This window comes from Rhododendron vialii, chromosome 2a (genome assembly GCF_030253575.1).
Source record: "Rhododendron vialii isolate Sample 1 chromosome 2a, ASM3025357v1".
Classification (NCBI taxonomy): domain Eukaryota; kingdom Viridiplantae; phylum Streptophyta; class Magnoliopsida; order Ericales; family Ericaceae; genus Rhododendron; species Rhododendron vialii.
The window spans coordinates 42,745,091-42,769,204 of record NC_080558.1 but is presented as its reverse complement, the minus strand read 5'-3'; the positions used below and the strand labels follow the sequence as shown (position 1 = coordinate 42,769,204).

Here is a 24,114-nt window from a genome sequence, read left to right as displayed (position 1 = left end):
ACGGTTCAAATAAAAAATACTCAAATCAAGCCATTTTCGGTCAATTTTTTTGCCAATTTCTCGCGAGTACCCTTAAAATCACGTTTTGATCACATTGAGCGGCTCGGATCATCGATATCAGATCGGAAAAGGCGAGAAATGGGAGGTCCGCATATAAGGTCCTTATTTTAAGGTCCCTACTTGAAGATTTCTGTATATATATAACTATATGTAAATATCTCTCTCAGTATGTGAAATAGTGAACTTGTGTAATGGAAAACCTTAATCATTAATGAAATTTTATGAATCTCTCTCGGTATGTGAAATAGTGAACTTGTGTAATGGAAAACCTTAATCATTAATGAAATTTTATGAATTAAAAATTATATAGTATATAATATATTTTTTATTTACTTTTATATTCAACATATCCCCCAACGTATAGTATCATTCTTTTTGGAAAAATCATGTATCCGCGTATCCGTATCGTATCGTATCCATATCCCGTATCCATATCCGTGCTTCTTAGGAGGCCGCAAATACGTATGTATCTATGAACACGGATGTAGGGGTGGGCTTATGGGGGGCCAAGGCCACCCCCTATTTGGAAAATTCTACAATTATATAGTACATTTTTTTTATTTGTTAAGAGCACCTGGATATTATGTTTTGTATTGGGCATTATTCGGATATTTAAATGTTTCCGACTCCTGAAACCTTGAAATTTCAAAGTATACGTTTGTATGATGCTATTATGAGCTGGCACCCATACTGTAGGAGCTCTTCTCGTACTCTTACCCTGCCTGTGACTATTGTTCCTCTTCTTATCTCGTTTTGTCAGACATATACTCAAGCGCGTTAGGCATCTATCCTGGATATGCAAAGATAAGCATACCAATGCATATCAGTCATTCTTCTGGGGAAAAAAAAAATGCACTGCTGATCGTCATATAGATTACGCGTGAGTTGATTTTCTCGTATCATTAATGTTTGTACCATTCACCAGCCAATATATATGGTTTTCATTGCAATGGTTTCTGTCGAACGTGATACAAGGAGTTCAAATACAGTTTGTATCCATCTTACTACACATTGTTTACACTTCGCATAGTATCGATTAAGGAGTAGAAAGTACTGCTCAAAAGCCTTGTATGCAACCCCGTGTTCAGGGCCGGCCCAAAGGTTTTGAGTGCCCAAGACGAAATTAAAAAAAGTGTGCCCCTAATACTCGGATCCCACTGTAAGACTTCTGAATGAGAATGCTCTGTTCCTAAGCTAAGAGGCAGAGAAGAACTCAAACATTCTCTTCCACGGTGATCCCAGCCATATTTTTTCTTTGTGAATTCGTTGTCGAAACCATGTCAATTTTGCTTTCGTTCAACACCAGATTTACGCTTTGTTTGGATAGCTGGCAAATAGCTAAACATACCTTGCAAATTAAAAGTCCCAGAGAAAAATGAGAATCTTTGTTGACATTGGTGTTTCTGAATTAAGTCCAGTTGTTGAATGTATCAAGTAATTTCTACAGATTCATATCATATCCTTCAAGTCTTGAACAAAAGTTCAGGGTTTGCAAAGCTCTGTTTTTTTCCTTGATTCTTTAGAGGCAATGCAATTTGAGTCAAACATAAAAAAAAAAAACAAGAAGGATATTTTCCCCAATTCCAACACAACGCAAATCCCCAAAACTGAAACAATTAAACTACAGTAACATCAGAAAAACTATGGGAACAATATCTGTGGATACACAAACTAATACACCAATATATGTACGTAGATTTCTCTGATCCCAAATACAAAAGTTATGATAAAAAAAAATGCAAAACAGAGGAACCCCAATCGCTGCCATCTTCACCAAAGCTAAACATATTGAGGAATGAGGACCCAACCTCGACTTTTGTCACTCTGCTCAACAATCCCTAGAAAAGCACCAGAGAGAGAGAGAGAGAGAGAGAGAGAAGCACTGGTAAGAAAATGGGTGCATTGAGGGCAAGGATTGGCGAGAGATAGGCCGCGGCGGTGGGAGGGCGAGAGAACGGCGGAAATGACAGATTCGTTGAAATGGGGGTGGGCGTTTGATGGTGGCGGGATTGGGTGTCGGTGGTGGTGATGAAGATGGGAAGCAGACCATTCGATAGGGAGAGAAATATTTTGGAGAGAGAGAGAGAGACAAGAGGGGAGGGGGAAGGTAATTCTCTTTGCGCGCCCCCCTGACACCACCCCCCTGCGCGACCCCACCCCCCAGACCAAAATACCCCCGGGCAGTTCACCCAGCCCACGGCATTTTCTTTTCTTTTTTTATTTACTTAATAACTTTTATATCTTTTTTCATTTTTATTTATTTAATATTATTTAAGTGTTCCAATTTTCAATCCGATTGAATCGATGCAAAGATCTTGTTTTTTTTTATCATTTTGTCTTCAGTGATCATAATGAATTTTTTGCTCGAAGGCCTTTCAACAAATACCCTAAGACTTATTATTTAGTTTCAGGTCTCTCTTAGGGTGCTCGTTGAAAGGCTTTAGAGCCAAAAATTCATTACGACTATTTAGGATGAAATGATAAGAAAAATAAGATCTTCGCACCGGTTCAAACGAATTAAAAATAGGAACACTTATTTTTTTACTCTTTATATGTATTTTTAAATTATTTAATATTATACCCGCCAATAATTCAACCCACGGCATTTTCTTATTTTATTTCTTATTTATTTACTTAATACCTTTTATATCTTTTTTCATTTTTATTTATTTAATATTATTTAAGTGTTTCAATTTTCAATCTGGTTGAATCGGTGCAAAGATCTTATTTTTTTTATCATTTTATCTTCAATAGTCATAATGAATTTTTAGCTCTAAGACCGTTCAACAAGTATCCTAAGGTTCTTTATTTACTTTCAGGTCTCTCTTAGGGTGCTCATTGAAAAGTCTTAGAGCCAAAAATTTATTACAACCATTTATGATGAAATGATAAGAAAAATAAGATCATTGCAGCGGTTCAAACGAATTAAAAATCAGAACACTTATTTTTTTACTCTTTATATGTATTTTTAAATTATTTAATATTATATACGTAAGTAATCAACCTATTTTTTATTTCTCATTTATTTACTTAATATTATTTATTTAATATTATTTAAGTGTTCTAATTTTCAATCCGGTTGAATCGGTGCAAAGATCTTATTTTTTTTTATCATTTTATCTTCAATAGTCATAATGAATTTTTAGCTCTAAGACCGTTCAACAAGTATCCTAAGGTTCCTTATTTAGTTACAGGTCTCTCTTAGGGTGCTCATTGAAATGCCTTAGAGTCAAAAATTTATTACGACCATTTAGGATGAAATGATAAGAAAAATAAGATTTTCGCACCGGTTCAAATGAATTAAAAATCGGAACACTTATTTTTTTACTCTTTATATGTATTTTCAAATTATTTAATATTATATACGTGAATAAATTTTTTTATGTTATTGAAATTTTACTCTTATTTTTTTACTCTTATTAAAATTTTATAATTCTTTTATGTTATTGAATTCATTAATTTTGTTTTTATTTATATCTTTTATCTATTTTATTTCTAACCACTTGTTCAGATTTCTTTTTATCTTCAACTATAACCACTCATTTAAATTTTCTTTTTATCTTCAATTACAACCACACATTCAATAAAACAAAAAACTAGTAAAAGTAAAACAAAAAAAATAGTAAAAGTTAAAAGTTAAAAAAAAACAAAAACAGTAATTAAAGTCTTTGAAAAGAAAAAAAACTAGTAAAAGTTAAAAAAAACTAAACCGGTAATTAAAGTATTTTAAAAGTATAAAAAATTAGTAAAAGTAAAAAAAAAAATAGTAATTATTTACTTTTAAAAAACAAAAAAAAAACTAATCAAAGTAAAAAGAAAAAAAATCGAAAAAGGAGGGGAGGAGGGGCAAAGGGGGGAAAGGTGGTGGGGCCGGGGGAGGGGGTGTGTCAGGGGGGGTGCGAGAAGAGGCTCTCGGAGGGAAGGAAGAGGATGAAGATTTTGGAAGTAAAATTGGTGCGTGGGCCCTCAAATTTCAAAATCCCCAATTTTTTTGAATTTTCACTAAATGTTGATGAGTGTGGCTTTGGTTTTTTTTTTAAAATGGACCAATTAGTTCTTTGATTTACAAAAATGCCATCGAGTTTTTGGGTTATTTGAGTTTTTGGGTCTTTATTTGCATGTTGGATTGACATTTTTTTTAATGATATTGGGCTAAAAAGAGTCCTAGTTAAACCCAAACACTAAAAAAATTGGAGTGCCCAAAAAATTGGACATTTTTAGGATGCCCAAGGCCCAGGCCTCTTGGGCCTTGGGGTTGGGCCGGCCTTGCCCGTGTTGAAAATTTGCCAGAAGATGTTAAAATTTTTCTCTCTTTTTTTTCATCACCATAGAGCCAACTTGCAGGTATATTCATGTTGTGGTATCATACAAAATATCCTTGTTGGTGTCCTCTGAAATCTAATGCGGTGAACGACAGAGTGGAGGTGAATTCAAGCATATGGTTGATATTGAGCACGCTTACATTCAAAGTGTGAGATGCAGTAGTTACGCTTACCCTTCCTTTTCGGGATTAGTCAGTAACTGCAAAAAAGGAACTAACGATGTTCCTAAAAGACTTGAAGCAAAATACAAAGAAACTAAAAAATATGACAAGTGCAATGATTATGTTTCCTTAATAAGTAGAAATTTCAAAAGGACCAACATATATGGATGGAGGGAGTTGTATCCAAACTCAGTGGCTATGTGAGGCAAAGTCACTTACTCCTCCGTATGCATGGTTAACATGGTTAAGCAAGCTGCTAAAATTTTGCAATGATCAAATGAATAGTCGTATTTGGCGTTTGGTTTAACCATCTTCTAGATTTTGGCCATACCAACTCAGACTTGCAAATGCATTTAAGATTCGTCGCAAACTTTTTTTCACGAAATGCTAAACGTAGCAACCTCTTCTCCGCTGCCAGAAATGCTATTTCTTTTCATTATGAAATTTAACTTCAAATAGCATTAGTGAGAGAGAGAAAGAGAATAAAAATCGATATTGCCACCATGTACCAATCTTGGCACAATGCCTTGCCAAAATTCGGCATGAGAATTAGAGCAACAAAAAGATAAGGAGGAATGATGGTTTTCTCTTCCAACTATCGCATAGAGTTTAGTTGATATATTTCTTTAATCTTTACTAACTTAGTAAATTTTCCAGTTCATCTGTATTTTAGACAAAGTTTGCATCAGTCAATGCCAGAACAACAGAGGTTGGGGAAGTTCCATTAACTTCTTTTCTAGTAATTTAGGATGTCCAGCCAACTTACGTGTACCTCTACTAATATCCGGGGGACCAAGCCAACATCTTTCACTAGCGAAGTTTCTGATTAAAGCTGGAGCAAAGCCTCACAAGGTCAGGGATGTTCCAATCACTTTCACCTGTCCTATTTTAAACATAGAGTCACTCTCGATTTTGGGTCCATTGACGCCGGCCATTTATCTTGGTTTTTCAGCTTTCTTTAGCCGTTACTGCCTACAATTGCCATGCTAATGAATGTGTGTAGAACATATGGAAATTGAATCCCATCTGTATCTGGCTTCCTGAGATTGTTTTATACTTTCCAAACAAACTGAATGTATTTTGCTTCAAATATCCATGGTAAACAAGTACAAACAAACAGGTACAAATAAGACTAGCTCTCTCAATAGTCTGCTACAAGGCATAAGCATGCCCAGAAATCCGATTTTACCACAACCCAAGAGAAAATCTAAATTTGAGACATAGGAAATGAACGACTCTCGATCGATCTTATTCATTTGTTTATCAAATCACGAGGACTACAAAATGAATTCCATCAATTTACTGCTTCTGCGAAGCTAAGGAACGCATGTAGTTGACACTGGCAGTGAAGTAGTCAACCAACTTTTCTCTTGGGGGCAAGGCTTCTTTGATCAGTGGAATCTTGATGAAGTTTTGAGACCACTCATGGAGGGAAGGGAATTTCTCGGCGTCAAGTAGTTTCATCTCTCCAACTTGTTCCATTACTCCAAGCCAAAGAGGGATCCAACCAACTGCTAAATCCAGAAAGCCTATCTTTTCGCCGCCGAAAAACGTTTTCCCTTCTATTTGTTCCTCAAGAAATGATAGTGATTCTCTTGCAGACTCTATAGCCTTCTCCTTTTCTTCTCCTTCAGCTTTGCAAGCATCAAATGCACCGAAGATACACTGGAGTCGAGAAAGTAGAAAAAATCACAATTAGTTTTGGTTGGTGTAGCCTTCTTGGCATGTTTGGTCTCGCGTGGCGTTTGCCATTGTGACATTGGCCTGTCTAATCTTTGTTTACGTTTTTCAAAGGTTAACCAAGAGATAAAAAACTTGCATAACCTATATGAGGACTGACTATCAGTCTAGATTTATTTTCACAAATATCAGTGAGCAGGTCCAGACACACATGTCTGGAACCGTCCAATGTGTGTGGGCTCCATGTCTACTGTGTGGAACCACGTGCATCAGACGACTACAGACACATTTGTTTCCGCATCTGTGAAGAGCCGTCTGTGTCCGTAGCATTGCTCTAATTTTCAAAGAAACTTTTTCGCAAATTACTTTTCAAGTAAAAGTACTTCATTTTCTTTCATCACCATTAGGGAGAGGTAAAGGGAAAAAAATTTGTGCACTTAAACAGAAGGACATCTTCTTAACTTACTCAAATAATTAGAGCATGATGCTATGGTGTCGCCGGTCATTTTGGGGACACCGTAATTTTTGGCATAACTTTACCATTATGAGTATAATTAAAACTCATTACAAGCATAACAGAACCCAAACAAGACATAACCAAGAAATATCCAAAAAACTAACCAAGGCGTAACCAAACCCAACTAAGGCATAACAAACAAGTTATGCCTTGCTATGGTTCTGGTTATGCTTTGCTATGGTTCTGTTATGCTTGTAATAGATTTTGGTTATGCTCATAATGGTTTTGTTATGCCAAAAGTTACGGTGTCCCCAAAATGACCGGGGACACCGAAGTCATTCCCATGAGAAAAAAGAGTGGATTTGGAGAAAAAGTGAATGATCCAAATTGTACTAGTAAGACAGTCGTGGAAGCCTAAGATAATTTAGGCCGATTAACGAATACTTGGCGAATATTGATAGGCATTGCAAGTCCTAACAATAATCGCAATCAATTTGAATTAACTGAGTCTATATACATGGCTCTATTACACCATGGTAGGGAATTTGAAACCGATATTCGTACCTTGTCATCGCTGAATTTAGCCCAGAAACGAGCCGTGCTTCTCTCATACGGATCTTCAGGCAACAGAGGATTCTGTTTCCAGGTATCATCAATGTACTCGAGGATAACGAGGGACTCGGCAACAGCCCTGCCGCCGTGGAGAATCACCGGGACCTTCTTGTGCACCGGGTTGTGCTTCAGAAGCAAGGGACTCTTGTTGCGCACGTCTTCTTGTATGTACTCGTATTCCACCCCTTTCAGCTTGATAGCCCACTCCACTCTGGTGCAAAAAAGGCTCGTGGTTGCGCCAATCACCTTCACTTCTCCCATAATTGTTTTGCCAAGTTCCAGCTGTGGTGCAGGATTGAGAGGGCCTGTAGGCTTCTTGTGTTGCGGAATTTAATAGAGAGATGTCTTGTGCGGCGGGCTTCGAGGGATCCAATCGCAACCCAATGATCGTTGATGGATGAATATGATGAGCTTTCAAGGACGCTGAATATTTAAATTATAGTTTTAAGATCTAAGCGCTTTCTTGGAAAGCACAATTTTTGACTTTCTTGGAAAGCCGATCTGGGCACTTTCTTGGAAGTAAATTGCTTTTCCCACCCCCCCTGACACCACACCCCTCCCGGTCCCACATCTTTTTTCCTCTTTTACCCTTCCTCAGCCCTTTTAATTACCTCTCTCCGCCATTTTAATTGGTCTGGGCTCTGCTAGCCCCAAACGGCGACGTTTGGGTTAAAAAAAAATTCTCACCATCAATTTGCAATCCTATGGAGCAAAAACGTAATTATGAGAGCATTAGAGACAAAATTTGATTATGTCTCTTTAGAATAATATGATCAAAATAAAAAGATCTTCACACCTATTCAAACGCATTAAAAATTGAAGTACTTAATTTTTTAATTATATTTTTTAATATATAAACGGTCTAAAAAAATTAATTGCTCAAATTTTCCATCCGTTTGAATCGGTGCAAAGATCTTGTTATTCTTATTATATTGACAAGATCTTTGCACCCTTTCAAACGGAGCGAAAATTTAAGCACTTAATTTTTTTAGACCTTTTATATATATTAAAAAATATGGTTAAAAAATTAAGTGCTTCAATTTTTAATGCGTTTGAACGGGTGTGAAGATTTTTTTATTCTGATTATATTATTTTAATTTATTTCTTTATTTAATTACTCATATCTTTTTAAGGCCTTTCAACAAAACACCCTAAGACTTATTTTTTAGTTCTAAGACTCTCTTAGGATGTCCATTGAAAGGCTTTGGAACCAAAAATTTATTACGACCATTTAGGATGAAATGATCAGAAAAAATAGCATCTTTGTACTGATTCAAACGGATTGAAAATTGAAATACTTATTTTCGTAACTATATTTTTTAATCTATAAAGGACAAAAAAAGAAAAAAAAAACAGTCGTATAAACATGATCAATTGAAACATTTTTTTTTTCTTAATTACTTTACAAAGCCTAAAATTAGACTCGAACCTATTAAGAGAAAAAAAAATTCAAACTAGAAAGAAAGAAAATGAAAAAAAAAATTAAACTGGAAAGAAAAGGAAAAGAAAGAAAGAAAGAAAGAAACTGTAAAGAAAGAAAGAAGAAAAAGAAGAAAGAGAGAGAGAGAGAGAGAGAGAAAGGGGCGGGGTAATTCCGGAAAAGGGGTGGTGGGGCCGGGAGGGGTGTGTGTCAGGGGAGGGGGGAATAGCAGCTCTCTCTTGGAAAGCATATTTATTAATATGATGCTTGCTTGTTAATGGATAAAATATAGCTACATAAATAGAAGAATACAAAGTATTGAAGACCACTGAAGGAGGGCATTCCCCCTTTGAAGAATAAGAACCGGCTAAAAAAGCTTACGGAAATCCTATGTAGCACGGACACGGATACAAACATGAGGATACGAAAATTCTAAAAAAATGGAGATACGGATACGGCGGGGGACACTCCACTCTCTTGGAAAGCACTTCTTCTTTTTTTTACTTAATGTACCTGAAGAATGCTGGTGGAGCTTAAGGTTGAGAATGTTGAAAACTTAGACATTAGAATAGTCCAAGGATTGGTCAAATTCAATGAATGGTTGTTACATGAATTGCTTGGAGATTGAGACCAATCTCAAGCTGACTTCTTCGCTTCACAACTCAGTATTGTTCTTCCACTAAGAATTTTTAGGACTTTTTTTTTTTAGTTTTGTCCTTATTCAAATTTTTTCCGCATTTGTTAGTTTAGCGCCTCACTTTTTTGGTTTTCCAATTCGTCTCGTCAAGATGAATAGGAAAAGTAAAAAATTATGACTTTTACCTAAATATTTTGAGAAATAACCTCTTTTCAGCCAAAATAAATAAATAAAAGTTGGCTTTTTTTGGTTTAAAATTAGATATTTTCAAAAATATTTGGGTAAAAATAATTTTTTTTACTTTACTTTTACGACCCTTCTTGTCGAGATGAATCAATAATTCAAAAAAGTTTGGTGCAAAACTAACGATTGTATTTTTTTAATAAGGACGAAATCTCCAAAAAGTGCTAAAAGTTAGGCAGAACGGGGTCTAAATATATGTAATCAATCGACGAAATAATACAAGTGTAGCAAAAAGATGTAGTACATCTCTGTGTCGTGCTTTTGTTTGTGTTTTTGTTGAATATTCCTTGCATGGTTGCATTCGGGGTGATATTTTGGGTCAAATCCATAGCAGTTTTTCCCTTCCCAACTCTGCCTCCAACCTTACATCCTTATTGCCTAGCTTCCATTGCAATTAGAAAAAGAACCTTCTGCCTTCAGAAATTTATCAGAAAAGTTCATTTTCTTCATCCTTGGGCAACAAAATCAACGACTGCAGGTAAAGCATTGATGATTTCGGGTAAAGCGTGTTACTGATTGAGGCTATTGTATTTTTAGTGCGTTCTAAATTTTAGAGGGATTAGGGATATGCCGTTTGGGTTTCTAGCAGATTTTTAGCCGTCTCTTAGTTCGCAAGAAGGTAAGCCGTCCATCAGTTATCTACAATTACTGCATATGCTCATGGAAACATTAGTCATGTCAGTGAAAAATGAAGAACACTCATAAGAAGAATATCACTGTTTATATTCATTCCATCAGCAATACCTGTGAAAGAAGTGTCCCACAGATTGTAAACAAGCAATTGATTCAGAGGTGCAGATTATTTATTTCCTCCATGATTGTTTATTACAGTGGTTGGTGATAAGTTGCATTTCAAGCAAAAGCGACGTACCTTGAGCATTTGCCAATATTCTTCTGAATGCAAAACCGACTAATGCCTGCTGTTTTTTTTTGTTTAGTTCCGGGTTTGGTACCAAGGAACTCACAAGTGTAAGAGGATTGCACCCAAGGCATTATCAGCAGAGGTTGAACACAAGACTGCCAAATCTGAAGTTGGTCGGATGATTTTTCTCCGACAGCTGCTGTCATGTTTTTCAACTGTAATTGACATTGAACAATATTATATCTGATTGAGTAAGGTCTATTCTATGTATAGAATGAGCTCACAAAGAGTTTTAGGACCATAGTGGCAAGGACACTACATTGGCATAAATTTCAACTGCAGGGAGTAATTCAATAAAATTTGAAAGTGAGATTTGCATAGTTTTTCTATTGGCTGCAAGCTAGGCGAGATCTTAAAATGGTATTACGCTATGGTTTCTACATTCCAATTATGTCAAAAGTGAATAGTAGTGAGTTGATCTTGAACTTAAAGTGAGTGTGTAATTCAGTTTTTTTAGTTCAAATAATAAGATCAATATGAGCAGAAAAAAGAAAATAGCACAGATTTGAGCAGGAAAAGCACAAACATCAAACAAGTGGGACATTGGTGGGTAATCTGATCTTCTATAGGTATTGTACAAAGGTAAAAGAAGCCATTTTGCTCTGCCATATGCTTGTTCTGCAATTGATCAGGCTAATGAGAGCTAGTCTTACGGGACTATTGTTTCACGAGGTTGGCTGCTAAATTAGGCATGTCAGAGAGAACTAGCTGAGTCAAAAAAAGAAACAAGGAAATGTGATATTGAGATTATTGTGAGATGATTCATGACAACGAATGCAGAAAGTTGAGTAATCACACAAAGATTGACGGGCAAAGATCAGCATAGGAATCTCACCGTGAAAAAAGGAGAATACAATGAGCTGGCTATTTCAACCAAAAGCCTTGCTTTGAGGATTTGCAAACTCGCCTACTGTAAAACTGAGTAATGCCTGCTGTTTTTTTTTGTTTAAGTTCTTAATGGCCTAAAGAAGAACACACAAGCGTCATAGAATCATGGAAAAAGTGAATTTAGCAACAGTTGAACAAGACTGCCAAACTTACATTTCGTCTTTGGGACAAGTGACAACCTTAACCCGTGAGCCACCCTAGTGGGTTCATCCCACATGCTTCATCTCAAGCCCATGTAACTTTCAGCTTCTAGTTACTTTCTGACTGCTTTGTTTTCAACTACATTATCATTTCAAGAATATATTCAAAAAAAAGTTACAGGACCATATTTACAAAGAAGCTCAATAATTAGCGAAAATTCCTACTGCAGATAGTCATTCAACCCATCTGTTACCTAAGCATCAAGCAGAATCCAAACTCCCCACCCAAGTCCTATGAAGCCACAAAGCTTCTGTTCTTCCAAGGCGGATAGGAATTCAATAAGTTTGTTATCTAAAACTGCTATACAAGGCAGAAGTAGTTGTTAAAGCATCCCCAAGGGAAGTAGCAAAAGCAGTTATCAGAATGCAGTAAATACTTCAAAACTAAAGCAAAACATGTTTTGTTCATCTTGATACCTCTATCCCATTACTGTGGTCATTACAAACTTTACGGAACAAGAATGAACCATTTGAATCACTTATATGAGCCCGGAAAAGCACAGCAAGCCTACTGAGCCCAGTGGCCCCAATCTTGTGGTTATTTTTTAAGGCAACGTATCTTCACAATGAACAGAAATTTGAATCACTCGGTGCTCGCCCTCATACTCAAATTAGTCTAAAAAGCTAGTTCAACAAGGAAATAGGAAATTGTTGCCCATATCTTCTTAAGCCGCAAATTGTTGCCCGTATCTCATCTGATCAGACAGAAAAGCAAGGATCAACATACACTAAAGAATCATTTTCCGGGCAGTAATATGCTACTATACTCCAAATGAAAAAAAGAAAAAGGCAAAAGCATGGCAGAGAGCTACAACTTCTTCTTAAGAACAAAAGAGCGTAACTTCTGCAGTATGATTCCAAAACTGGTATGTCTAAAGTAGTAAAAATCAGCTAAGAACTATGAGACAGTATTGTACACAAGGCAGGTATCCCATAAACACTTCAAAACTAAAGCAACGCTAGGTCCTAACCACTACAAATGTGTACAAGTCAAGGTTTTGACAAACTTCCATACAACTCTAGCAGCAGCTGCACGGAATATAACTATGGTGATGCTAGGTTTTTCAATCGTGAATGATATGAAAATTTTGTTACAGATTGAGGCTATTGTATTTTAGAGCGTTCTAAATTTTAGAGGGATTAGGGATATGCTGTTTGGGTTTCTAGAAGATTTGTAGCCGGCTCTTAGTTCGCAAGAAGGTAAGCCGCCCTTCAGTTATCTACAGTTACTGCATATGCTTTGGATTGAACTAAAATTATTAACAAGGAAACAATGTGAGGCATGTCAATGAAAATGAAGAACAGTGATGAGAAGAATATCACTGTTTATATTCATTCCATCAGCAATAGCAATGAAAGAAGTGTCCCACAGAATGTAAACGAGTAATTGATTTGGAGGTGCAGATTCTTTATTTCCTCCGTGATTGTTTATTACAGTGGTTGGTGATAAGTTGCAGTTCAAGCAAAAGCGCCTTACCCTGAGCATTTGCCAATACTCTTCTGAATGCAAAACCGAGTAATGCCTGCTGTTTTTTTTTGTTTAGTTCCGGCTTTGGCACCAAGGAACTCACAAGCGTAAGAGGATTGCAGCCAAGGCGTTATCAGCATAGGTTGAACACAAGACTGCCATATCTGAAGTTGGTCGATCGGATGATTTTTCTCCAATAGCTGCTGTCATAGTTTTCAACTGTAATTGATATCGAACAATATTCTAACCGATTGAGTATGGTCTTTTCTATGTTTAGCATTCTAAGAATGAGCTCACAAAAAGTTTAGGACCATAGTGGCAACGAAGTGTAAATCATTGGCATAAATTTCAACTGCAGGGAGTGATTCAATACAATTTTAGGTACCTCATCATCCAGTAGCAACCGAAATTTCCACCAAAGTCATATAATGCCACGCTTCTTCTATTCTTCCGGTAGCGTTTTTTATCTGCAACTGTTATGTAAGGCAGAAGCTGCAGTTGTGACTAGACTAGGTTCGCGTGATTGTAGTTCGAAAATTGATCCAGGAAAGATTTATCTGCAACTGTTATATTCAGAGGAACGCTCTATTTTCGGTTTGTATCATGTCAACAAAATTGCCAGAAACCTAGCCTTATTCCACACCAATGTTCTCCCTTTTCCAAGCCAACGAATCAACCATGGCCTTATGTGACTAAAACCAGAGTCGGCCCTAACTTTTCGAGGGCCAAAACCAGAGATTATAGAAAGTACTATCTGCTACAGGAATAAATTTCAAAATGTAAAGGATAGTGCTAATTAATAGTTAATACCCTAACCAAGGCCCTTGACTCAGCAATCATTCAAATTACATGCAGTCAGGTTGGAGGCCAACGTGTATGAAGAGAAAATTGACACCCCTTATTGATTTTTGGGTAGGTATTGGCGTAGTATACGTTCTTCTGATAATAAGTGATGAAAAAAATATTCATACTTACTTTTTTCTTATCGACCAATACGAATAATCGTGTCATTTTTAAATTAAAAATATGTATATAACTTTTTCAGTATCTCAATTTAAAAAATAATACTACCCGTGTCCCATTTTTGTGCTGACAATTTGATCTCCAAAGATAAGCTAGTTCCCGAAATGATTTTTTGAAATTTTTTGTACCAAAGATCTTAACGAGTACTTTAGAACGGTACAAAAAATAAAAAATTATTCTGGAAAGAACTTTTTTTGCTTGAGGTTAAAATGACATGACTTTTCGCATGAAGCAAACAAAATGAAATGGACGGAATACAATTGAGAAAGGTGGCTTACTTTGATAACAATCAAACTATGGTACACCCTAGACATATAATAGATTGTGTGGGACCTATCTCTCCGTTAGATTGATTTGTTTAAAATATTTCAAGGCAACCGGATATTTTGAAGGACTTTTATCATTCATTCTATCTTTGATCTCTGCTTTTATTATATAGAAAGAAAAAAACTAAACGAGCTGATCAATCCATTAGCATCGGTACCGATATCCGACTGAGTTGTTTTGTTATAAGGCCCATTTCGGTGAAATTCTTATTTTTCTAAGTATTTATTTTTTGTTTTACGAAGCAGATCGTCTTCTCATAATATATTACCTTTAATTTAAAAAATACATACTCATTTGAAATTTTAGTTGGTGGAAAAAAATCCAAGCATGTAAATAGCGCAATTTTGTTCACTCTCTTCTTTAAAAGATGGTGAACATTATCATTTCTCTTATTGGTTGAAATGGTATAAGTCCCACCCATATAATACATTTTTTTTATAAGCATAATATCATTTTGTAGTGAGATTTACGTCATTTCCGAGAGCAAACACTTCCATGTGGGTACATAAACAGCAATCTTGGCCGTCCGTTTTTGTTCGTGACCCACCTACCAAGAAAGCCCATCCAGCTAGGTCTTGTCGGCTGCTCCGCCGGATAACGTCACGCCATTGCCCAGATATAACGGCTGAGAGAGAGAGAGTCGAACAGAGGATTGGAGAGAGAGCATCGATGGCCGAACACTCCGACGATTTAGACCAACTCCTTGACAGTAAGAAATTCTGTTTGTCTCTATATACATATACACATGCCTATATGTTGGTGTCTTTGTGTGACTACACTCTGTGGATTGAATTTCCGTAACCATCAAGCCTTTTCGTTTTTCCTGTTTAATACTCAGGGCACCAACGAAATGAATAAATTTGATGTTGTGCTGTCAGTTTAACTGTAGTCCTGAACGCAGAGTACTATTTCTCCTTTGAAGTTAGGTTACGCAAATTATGTCTATATTCTTTGGTATTGAGTGCCAACCTGTGCGGGAGCGTAAGTACGAGTGTCAAAGTGTTCAAAGCGTCTACGAAACACATCCCGACCTACTAAAATCTGCGAGAGCAAGGATTGAGAGCGTGGATGCGGTGCGATGATTGAGAGCGGGAGCGCAGGACATTTTAAAAGATTGTGTGACTATGGTGCCAACATAAATCTTGATTATTGATGTTGAAAGCCTTTTTTTAGTATGGGTATATACAGTGGCGGACGCATGAACGCATGATTTGTGCCTAGCAGTGGACCGAACCACATGTATTTTTATATTGATTACAAAAAATCTTTTTCAAATGTATATATTGCTACTTGTGAGGTTTGAGAAAAGAGATGAGATTGTGTATATGTGCGTAACCGCCGTTTAATGTTATACGAGAGGACTAATGGATTGATTGATAAGTTGATATATGAATTTTTTCCACTCCAAGAACTTGTAGGGGCCAATCCCATAGAATTTTTCTAAATTAACATGAAAAACTAGTATAGTAAGTGAGAATATTTGGAGTTGCGTAGGGGCCCGGGCACTCCCTGGCACACCCTTGTGTCCACCACTGGGTATTTATCCCTTGATTTGATTTTTTTTTTTTGCAATGTTGCCGCCATAGAGTTTTTTGATCATGCAATCTGATAATCTTTTGTGTTTGTTTTCTCTGTGTGATTTGGGCAAGTTCAATAGTAGTTCGTGTTGTCCATTTATTTCAGTTGGATGCACATTCTTAATAACACTGTATGATAATAAGATGAGACTAATAGCTGATTAGATTGGAAGAAGAATGAATTTTTTGTATGATACATTAATTTAGTTATATCATGTAACTAACTTGAGGCATCCCATTAGCATTGGTCTAGCCATAGATTCTTCAACTCATCTTGCTAAGACCTACTAAGTTGACATTGAAACGATTACTGGGCTATCTTGGTGTAGGAAACTGCTGACAAGGAGTACATATACTAGCACCTGGGGCACACGATGAGGGCAGTGCAATCCTCCTGTTATAGTTAGAGTGTCATGTGGGTTGAACCCTCATCTAGAGTAATTGGATATTACATGTTGATTATGGAGTGTATCATTCCATTATGGTATGCCTTAATATTCAAGATTCCTTAGAAGAGCCTGAATGCCGCTGCTCTATCTCTCACTAGAACAACCTGAATAAGCTGTGCCAACGGGCCACTGGACCCGGCTTCGCCTTCTTCTTTAGCCCCCAAGCCACAACCTCAGAATCCCACGGTATAGGTTTTTCGTGTCTAAGCCCTGACTTTGAGCTTGGGCTCTTCGCCACCTTGTGGTATGCACTGCTGTGTTTGCTTGCCTTCCCAGATTGCTTCCCACGTTATGTGTGGTAATTCCCATGGTGGATTTGGTGAAATCTTGAGTTGTTTGTCATTTTAGACGCTCAGTACTCACACGTTCCATGTAGGACCCCTATCTTACGTGTGGACCATTCGTGAGGCCTGATGTGTTGAGAGTGATACTTATAAGGCACTTAAAGTTTGTTTTTGAATGGCTTGCTAAAGCAGCCTTGGTAGTTCTGTTACAAACTCTGCTTTGTCCTCTCCAATATATGATTTGGGTTTTGTTCTAGCGGTAATTGTTGGGGGGTTGCATTCGTTTGAATCGTTTTGCGTGTGCATTGAGCATACATGGTTTTCCTTTTCTTTTGGCAGGCATATGGTTTGCCATGTTGCTTTCCAAACGATAATTGCATACACAATGGCAAAAGAACAAAAAGAACCTCTAGAAACCATTGATGAAAAGGGGTTTCGAGAAATTAGGGAACAAAGCTCTTGAGACTTGAGAACTAATGACTATAAACGGTGAAAATTTTTTACTGTAAATTTGTCGGGAATCTTCAATGAGTAGATTACTTATTTCTTCATAAACCCTCTACTAGGTGTTGTTAAGTAGTTAGTATATAACCTGCAAGTTTAGTTAGTACATGTATGCATGTATTTATTAACTTGAGCTTTAGTACCATTGAATCATTTCAGGTGCTCTGGACGATTTCCAAAACCTCAATCTTAGTTCTTCGGCTCAGAGGTCTCTCTCTCTCTCTCTCTCTCTCTCTCTCTCTCTCTCTCTCTCTCTCTCTCTCTCTCTCTCTCTCGTGTGTTTGTGCACTTGTATTGATAGGTATAAATCTTTATATGCTTGCGCATGCAACTAGAATTATTCAAAGTTTTGGGATTTGGTTACTGGCTGTGAAGGAAATACATAAACTTGGTGACAGGAGTGGAGACGATGGTGTGAAGAACCCAGAGAGTTCTAGTATGGCTAGTGACGTCCAAGGATTGGGGATGGGTTTGCCTGACTTGAGAAGTAAGAAAAAGGGCAAGCAAAAGGTTTCAAAGGACTCGCATGTATCTGAGGCACTTGATAAGCTGACAGAACAGACTAGGGAGGCTGTCAAGGGTTTGGAGTCAATAGGTACCAGACCTGGTGCAGGGGATATCGAGAATGATGCAATGATGGAGGATTGGGCAAAGCAGTTTGAGGAGCTTGCTGGGACTCAGGTATGTTGCTTAATTTCTGAATCAGGGTTAGAGTTTTGCTTGCCTTAGTTATTGGATTTCAAGATTATCTTTGTTAGTGGTGACTGTGTGCTTAGTAACTGTAGAATTGTGAACTCACTTAGAAACGTAATTTCACCTTGTGTTTCTCAATGTGAATCTGGAATCGCCATGGTGTTTATGATTAAGCGTTTGCAAATCGATTAATGGTTCATTTCCTGGGGCTTGTGCAACCTTCCATGATAAGTTTAGTGCATCAGCATAAGGAAACATATTGTGGTTATTTACTTGAAGAAAACCCTTGGAATATATACAATAAATCTGACCACACATACATCTGTGCACAGATTTTGTTGTGGGACCAACCATGGGTCCCACACAAATGATCTGAGCCGTTCATTAAATGTAAAATATTTTTTCAAGGGTCCCCGTAAAAAATTAGCTCAATCCAATAACTATAGGTGCTTGATCTAATCATCTAACTTTTCATTATCCGAAAATTTAGATGATTGGATGGAGCACTTATAGGTATTAGATTGAGCTGAATTTTAACAGGGACTCTTGAAAAAATATTTTACATTTAATGAACAGCTCGAATCATTTGTGTGGGACCCGTGGTGGGTCCCACAATAAAAATCTGTGCACAGATGTATGTGTGGTTAGCAGGGTTCAAAAATATATCATCAGACCCGTCTTGAAAGCCTTGTGGAAGAGCATTTGAATTACATAATCCACTTCTGATGGTAATCTTCTCTTTTTTTGGCCAAGGTAGGCACGTCAATGAACCGGATTTTATCCGAATCCGAAAAGATCCGTATCGGATCTGGTTATAAAAAAATCTAAACCCAGTCCCAATCAGATTTTTGCAAATCCTTTAACGTCAATCCAAAAAATTGGATATCTGGTACGACAATGTTATCCTATTCAATAATTAAGCATACAAGCCCAAAATCCACCACTTGAAATCTTGGATTCGCATCTAAATACACAATACTTCAAAAAACCAAAATTAAAATTATTGGATTGGACTTGTAAACAGATCGCATGTATTTGAATCCGATCTGTTGGTTTTCGGATTGTCGGATTGGCATTGTACCATATCAGATCCGGTGTGTTGGCAGGCTCAAGCTGAGGTACTTGGGAGCTTCTAGATTGTAGTGATTTTAGCAAGCAGGTGAAACTTGGGCATCTGGGTGAAAGGACACTTTCCGGTTAACCCCCCAACACATCACAGAGAGAGAAGAATAAGAAAAAAAAGAAGGGGAAACCTAGAACTTTGCAGACTTGCAGTATCCTCTGATTTGGAATGGAAGCATCCACAAAGAGGCGTGATCCATTCCACTTGAAAAGTTCAGGCTGGGGCTCCAAATTGTGGAATGTGTATAGAATAGTATAAGGAATGGACCTTTTAGCTTCTAAATCAGAAAATCTAATAGCTTCATTATTAGCAGTAGAAGGGATCAACGTTTTGATGGCACAGCTTCTTCCATGTTGCAGTTCCTGTTCTATGAATATTATTGTCTTCCCTTGTGCAACCAAATAAATATGCAGAAAACCATTTAGGTGAAAAAATTGTGTGGCAGCTACTTGTGACAGTTTGCATACTCTGTGACAGAGGTTAAGTTTACTTATTGCAAAGATTCCTTAAGTTAGGATAAACTCTGGTTTGAACTTCGAAGAAAAGTAATTACTTTCTCAACCTCAAAATCCTTTCCAGTGTAACTCATCATCATGCGGGATATAGACGTGCTAATAAAAAAATGTTTTAAACTGTTAGTTGGATAGTTTGAAATCAGCAGTTACTCTAGGATTTTTTCCTCCCTGACAGAGTTACTATGTGCTGTTTTTGAGCTTCTAAAACACACTACATAAATTTCAAGGCCTTCAAGCATCGAAGTAGGATTCACTAATTTTTTTTCTTCAGACCAGGTGATGGCCTTGTCTTATTCCGTGGAATTTGAGCTATGTATCATCATAATTATTTCGGTAGAGTGAGCACTATCAAGAATTTGTAGAGGATGAAATTTAGCTGAAGAGACCATTTCTTTTGCCACACAACAGAAGCATACTTAGACACAGGGTCATTGAGATTCGTCATGGAAATTCCAATTAATAGACCCACCAGTTACAATTAGTAAATATTGAAATGATATGAAATTCTCTTCGAAAAATCAGTTTTCCAATAGAATTTTCCCCAAATCTTTTTGTAGATCTGTTTTCAGTGTAAAATTCACCATTATGAGGAAAAGGTTAACTACATCATAGGAAATGCCCAACATTTGTTTACAACTACTTTTCCTGATGGCCACAGTACGTTGACAGTTGGAACACAACTACTGGTAGATTTGCTTAGATTCTCAAATATCCTGATTCACCAAACAATCTCTGTTAGAAAACCTAACCACAGAGCAGCGAATTCCATTAATGGTGTGTCTACTATTGCAAGCATTTGGCACGGTTCCTGATTCAATTTGCAATTTTATTAACAGTTCATAATTTGAGGAGATCTATTTTGGAGAGAATTTGTAGTGAACCATTTCCTGCAAATCAGCTAAATTGTGTGGAGTCTGTATGTTAAGGACCGGCAGCCAGCTGTAAAAGGAGTCGTCATTACTTCACCACTAGACTCCAAACCCAACCGAGCCTTAAGTCCCAATCAGTTGGGAACTTCACCACCAGCCTCAGATCCCGAAAATGCAAATCAAAACCCATGGTCAAAATGAATTTTTTCTGTAGTCATGATCAAACTTTTTTGAATTATAATTGCATAACATACCAGATTGGTTTTTCTCGTTACTGTGCCATTTTAAAGTTCAAAACCATGTATCTATATCTTTTTTGAGAGCATTTGTTTTTATATTTGGTAGAGGTTGACCATATGCTGCACGATTAGATCTGCATCCATGTTGCAACCTGATTGTGATATGTCCTTCTTGAAGGGTAACTCTTCTAGAAAAACTGACACCTTGCATGGTGTCTCCCAGACCTAGTTTAGCTTGCTTGGGCTTTCCTTGGATGAAGGTTTTCTTCTCACGCCTTGAAGAAGAAGTGTCTTTTGCCTGTTAGTAGCGCTAACTCAGAATGACAAGTTGAAGGTGGATCACTGTCCTGTGTGCGTGAGTGTGTGTGTAATCCAGAAGCTCCTTATACGAAGCCAGTACCCCTTACCCCAAAAGAATATTTTGTAAAGTAAAATGCTTGTTTTGGACCTGTCACTCACATTTTTTCTTTAATAAGGGGAAGAAGTATTCTTATAATATCAAAGGTCCGGGGGTGATGGTAGGACAACTCTGTAAGCTGGGTGTTCAGCGGCTCCACCTCTGAGGCGTTGTTTACGAAGGGTAATTAGGGTATTTTCACTGGTTAGTAACCCTGGTTATGTTATGTACAAGGTAGTATTGGGGAACAACGTTGTTTGATGTAAACAGCCATTGCAATCGGGGATGTAGCACACATTAGATGAACCACGTAAATCTTAAGTTCTTGTGTGTTTGTGTTGTTGGTACATTTTCACTTATCAAAAAAAAAAGTAGTGTTGGTACGTTTTCTTTTCTACATTCATATTCTTTAGATGTTATGTGATTCCGCATATTCCTAACGGGAATAACATTTGCAGGGTTCGTGTTTTTCTTATTTGTATTTTTAGATTAGTGTCCAAGACATATGTTGTGGTCTAAAGTTTCATTGGGATTTTCAAAACAAGGTAAAGGATGGAAGGGTCTAATTCATTTGTTGGCTACCATCACTAAACAAGTCGTTAGTAGTGATCCATAGTTGCACCTGTCATCACACCAAATTTTCCTTACTTGGGATTTATACCCAAAACCAACAGGCTTGCTCACTGCTCGAATGATCCGTCTGTGATGTGTAGCTCATGTCGTGGTATATAGCTTGATATACACTATTGGACCCATTTTCTAACAGCTTAAGCTTTTGGGACAATTGTGAGAGGTCTTGGGTTCAAGTCTTGCTGTCTGCTTTTGTTTCCCGTTTGCATTGTGCTTCTCCCCTTTACATTCTTTCGAAATATGTATGAATATTTGTATCTCCACGTGCATGACAGGTTGTACATGAGGGAGGGTGTTAGATAGCTAGAGATATATTGTCGGGCCATTTTCTAGCAACTGAAGTTTTTGGAACAATTGGTAAATTACTAGTATGTGCCATGTGGCCAAATAGCCCATGACGATGGGGTTGTTTACGTGCTTGTAAAATTACAAGGAAAAAGATGTAGTCGTAAAGATGTCTTTGACCATAAAAGTTGGTAATCTTAACTCTGCCTACAATTCCAAGATGCTTGTATACAGAGCACTTGTCATACATTGTGATCTCAACAGGTTTTAACTATAGTTTTTGTTTGCTACTGTGTGCTTCCTTGTTTCTGTACCCTTCTGTGGTTTGAACCAAACATTTACAATCTATGGGTGTTCATTATCTTTTCTACTTGCATAGGACATGGAGTCTATTGTGGAGACCATGATGCAACAACTTCTGTCAAAAGAAATTCTTCACGAGCCGATGAAAGAAATTGGAGAAAGATATCCAAAATGGTTGGAAGAGCATCAATCGAAATTAAGCAAAGAAGAATATGAGCGTTATTCCCACCAATATGGGTTTATAAAGGATCTGATTCAAGTTTATGAAACTGAGCCAGGCAACTTCAACAAGATTGTTGAACTCATGCAGAAAATGCAAGAATGTGGCCAACCTCCTAATGATATTGTGCAAGAACTTGCTCCTGACTTTGATTTGTCAAGTCTTGGCCAATTGTAAGTATTCCGATTCCATTACGCTATGCAATCTAAAATGGCCGTGCATATTCAAAATAAATCAATGGCATGTGTCTATTCTAAACTTACCTCGTGATTTTCTAATTGCATAGGAAGTTAAATTTTTGGTGTCCACGGGATACTACGTAGCGTTGCCATGTGGCAAAGAACACCATTTACAAATTGTGCCCTTCGGCTTGTTCGGTAGAACACTATAATGAACCTGAAGGTGCCACTCTCTAATCTATCTCACTTGAGTCAGGTACCACCTGACATGGTAGTTGCTCTATGTCAGATATGTTATCAGTCTAAGAGAGAACTCATGCGTCATACTACCTCCGTCCCGAAAAGAGTGTCCATTCCGGTCAATAAAACACTATAATGAACCTGAAGGTGGATCTCTCTTATCTCTCTCATTTAAGTTGGGTACCACATGACATGGTAGATACCTTATAAGCATCCAATAGTCACTCTATGTCAAATACATTACCTGTCTAAGAGTGAACTCGTGCGTCATACTATTCTTGTTGGTAAGCTACAATTTTATCGTAAACAAACCCAAAACAAGGAATAACAAGGGTATTCCCGTGCAACAGAAAGCTGATAGAACCAGCTAGCAAAACAGAGAAAACAACAGCAAAAACTAGCTCTTAACACTACATTTCTAAGCATATTAAGTTCTTTCGACCCTTGGTACATTTCAAAATCCTGTTGGAGATGCTCCAAGCTTGTCACATAGACACATAGTCCAATTGATCCGAAATTTTTTCACTGCATGCCATGAGCTAATACCGTCTATCGTGTGTCATAATTGGTCCTAGAAGATTAATGTGTTCATTAGCATGTGTTTGACTTTGCATTATTTTAGAAATGTTGGGAGTAACAATTAAAGGATGAATTTTACTGTTGAGTATCTGAACTACATGATGTTCTTCTGCAGATCCCCTGAAATGCTGGAATCTCAACAGAACTGTTGTATAATGTGAGGCAATGACTTTGCTATCATCGCTTGACCGCTTGCCTTCTCATGTTCTTTCATAACAAATTTTGTGCAATATTTTGTACAAAATAAATCTCCACATGGAATTAAATTGTCAAATTTACAGACCTCGCTCTGTAATCTATTCGGATGCCCAGTTGATGCTTTTCATGGTCTTGTCTGTATGGCGAAAATCTGGTCATTACCTCCGGAGCTCTCCAACAACACACATTTTCATGGGACCCACAATTACGTGTGTATGGGTCCCATGTCAATGTGTGGTGTTAAAGGGCTCTAGGGCACCACGTGATGGTACTCAAGGGCACTGAATAATTACTCCTATTAGTGGAGGTTTGCGGGACTCATTTAGCTCTTCAGGACACAGATTTTGGAAGGGATTTAAGGTGCAATAGTATAAGTGAAGCAGCTAAATATATATTCTTTTGATTTTGTA

General features: G+C 37.3%; 2 protein-coding genes and 1 long non-coding RNA gene across 4 annotated transcripts; 1 reads left to right on the top strand and 2 right to left on the bottom strand.

Moving 5' to 3' along the window:
- Positions 1–5,592: 5,592 nt before the first annotated feature.
- On the bottom strand, positions 5,593–7,811 carry LOC131317873 (probable glutathione S-transferase). Its single transcript, XM_058347548.1, has 2 exons — positions 7,245–7,811; positions 5,593–6,208 (listed from the first exon to the last, which is right to left on the bottom strand). The coding sequence occupies exons 1-2, from the start codon at positions 7,551–7,553 to the stop codon at positions 5,843–5,845; spliced, it is 675 nt and encodes a 224-aa protein (XP_058203531.1). The 5' UTR covers positions 7,554–7,811; the 3' UTR covers positions 5,593–5,842.
- A 2,319-nt stretch (positions 7,812–10,130) lies between these two features.
- LOC131317872 (uncharacterized) lies at positions 10,131–12,611 on the bottom strand. 2 transcript variants are annotated; one of them, XR_009197440.1, is made up of 4 exons: positions 11,797–12,611; positions 11,556–11,681; positions 11,350–11,476; positions 10,131–10,669 (listed from the first exon to the last, which is right to left on the bottom strand). It is a non-coding gene; the product is annotated as an uncharacterized LOC131317872 (long non-coding RNA). The 2 variants fall into 2 exon arrangements; XR_009197439.1 differs by having other exon boundaries at positions 11,350–11,681.
- A 2,297-nt stretch (positions 12,612–14,908) lies between these two features.
- Positions 14,909–24,114, top strand: LOC131317871 (peroxisome biogenesis protein 19-2-like). Its single transcript, XM_058347547.1, has 5 exons — positions 14,909–15,129; positions 17,394–17,442; positions 17,633–17,915; positions 22,365–22,681; positions 23,622–24,114. The coding sequence occupies exons 1-5, from the start codon at positions 14,916–14,918 to the stop codon at positions 23,665–23,667; spliced, it is 909 nt and encodes a 302-aa protein (XP_058203530.1). The 5' UTR covers positions 14,909–14,915; the 3' UTR covers positions 23,668–24,114.

Coding starts and splice junctions, on each gene's coding strand:
- LOC131317873 (XM_058347548.1), bottom strand. CDS start 7,553: ATGGGAGAAGTGAAGGTGATTGGCGCAACCACGAGCCTTTTTTGCACC. Junction 6,209..7,244: donor CTAAATTCAGCGATGACAAG/GTACGAATATCG, acceptor TCTCGACTCCAG/TGTATCTTCGGTGCATTTGA.
- LOC131317871 (XM_058347547.1), top strand. CDS start 14,916: ATGTGGGTACATAAACAGCAATCTTGGCCGTCCGTTTTTGTTCGTGAC. Junction 15,130..17,393: donor TTTAGACCAACTCCTTGACA/GTAAGAAATTCT, acceptor GAATCATTTCAG/GTGCTCTGGACGATTTCCAA. Junction 17,916..22,364: donor AGGAGCTTGCTGGGACTCAG/GTATGTTGCTTA, acceptor CTACTTGCATAG/GACATGGAGTCTATTGTGGA.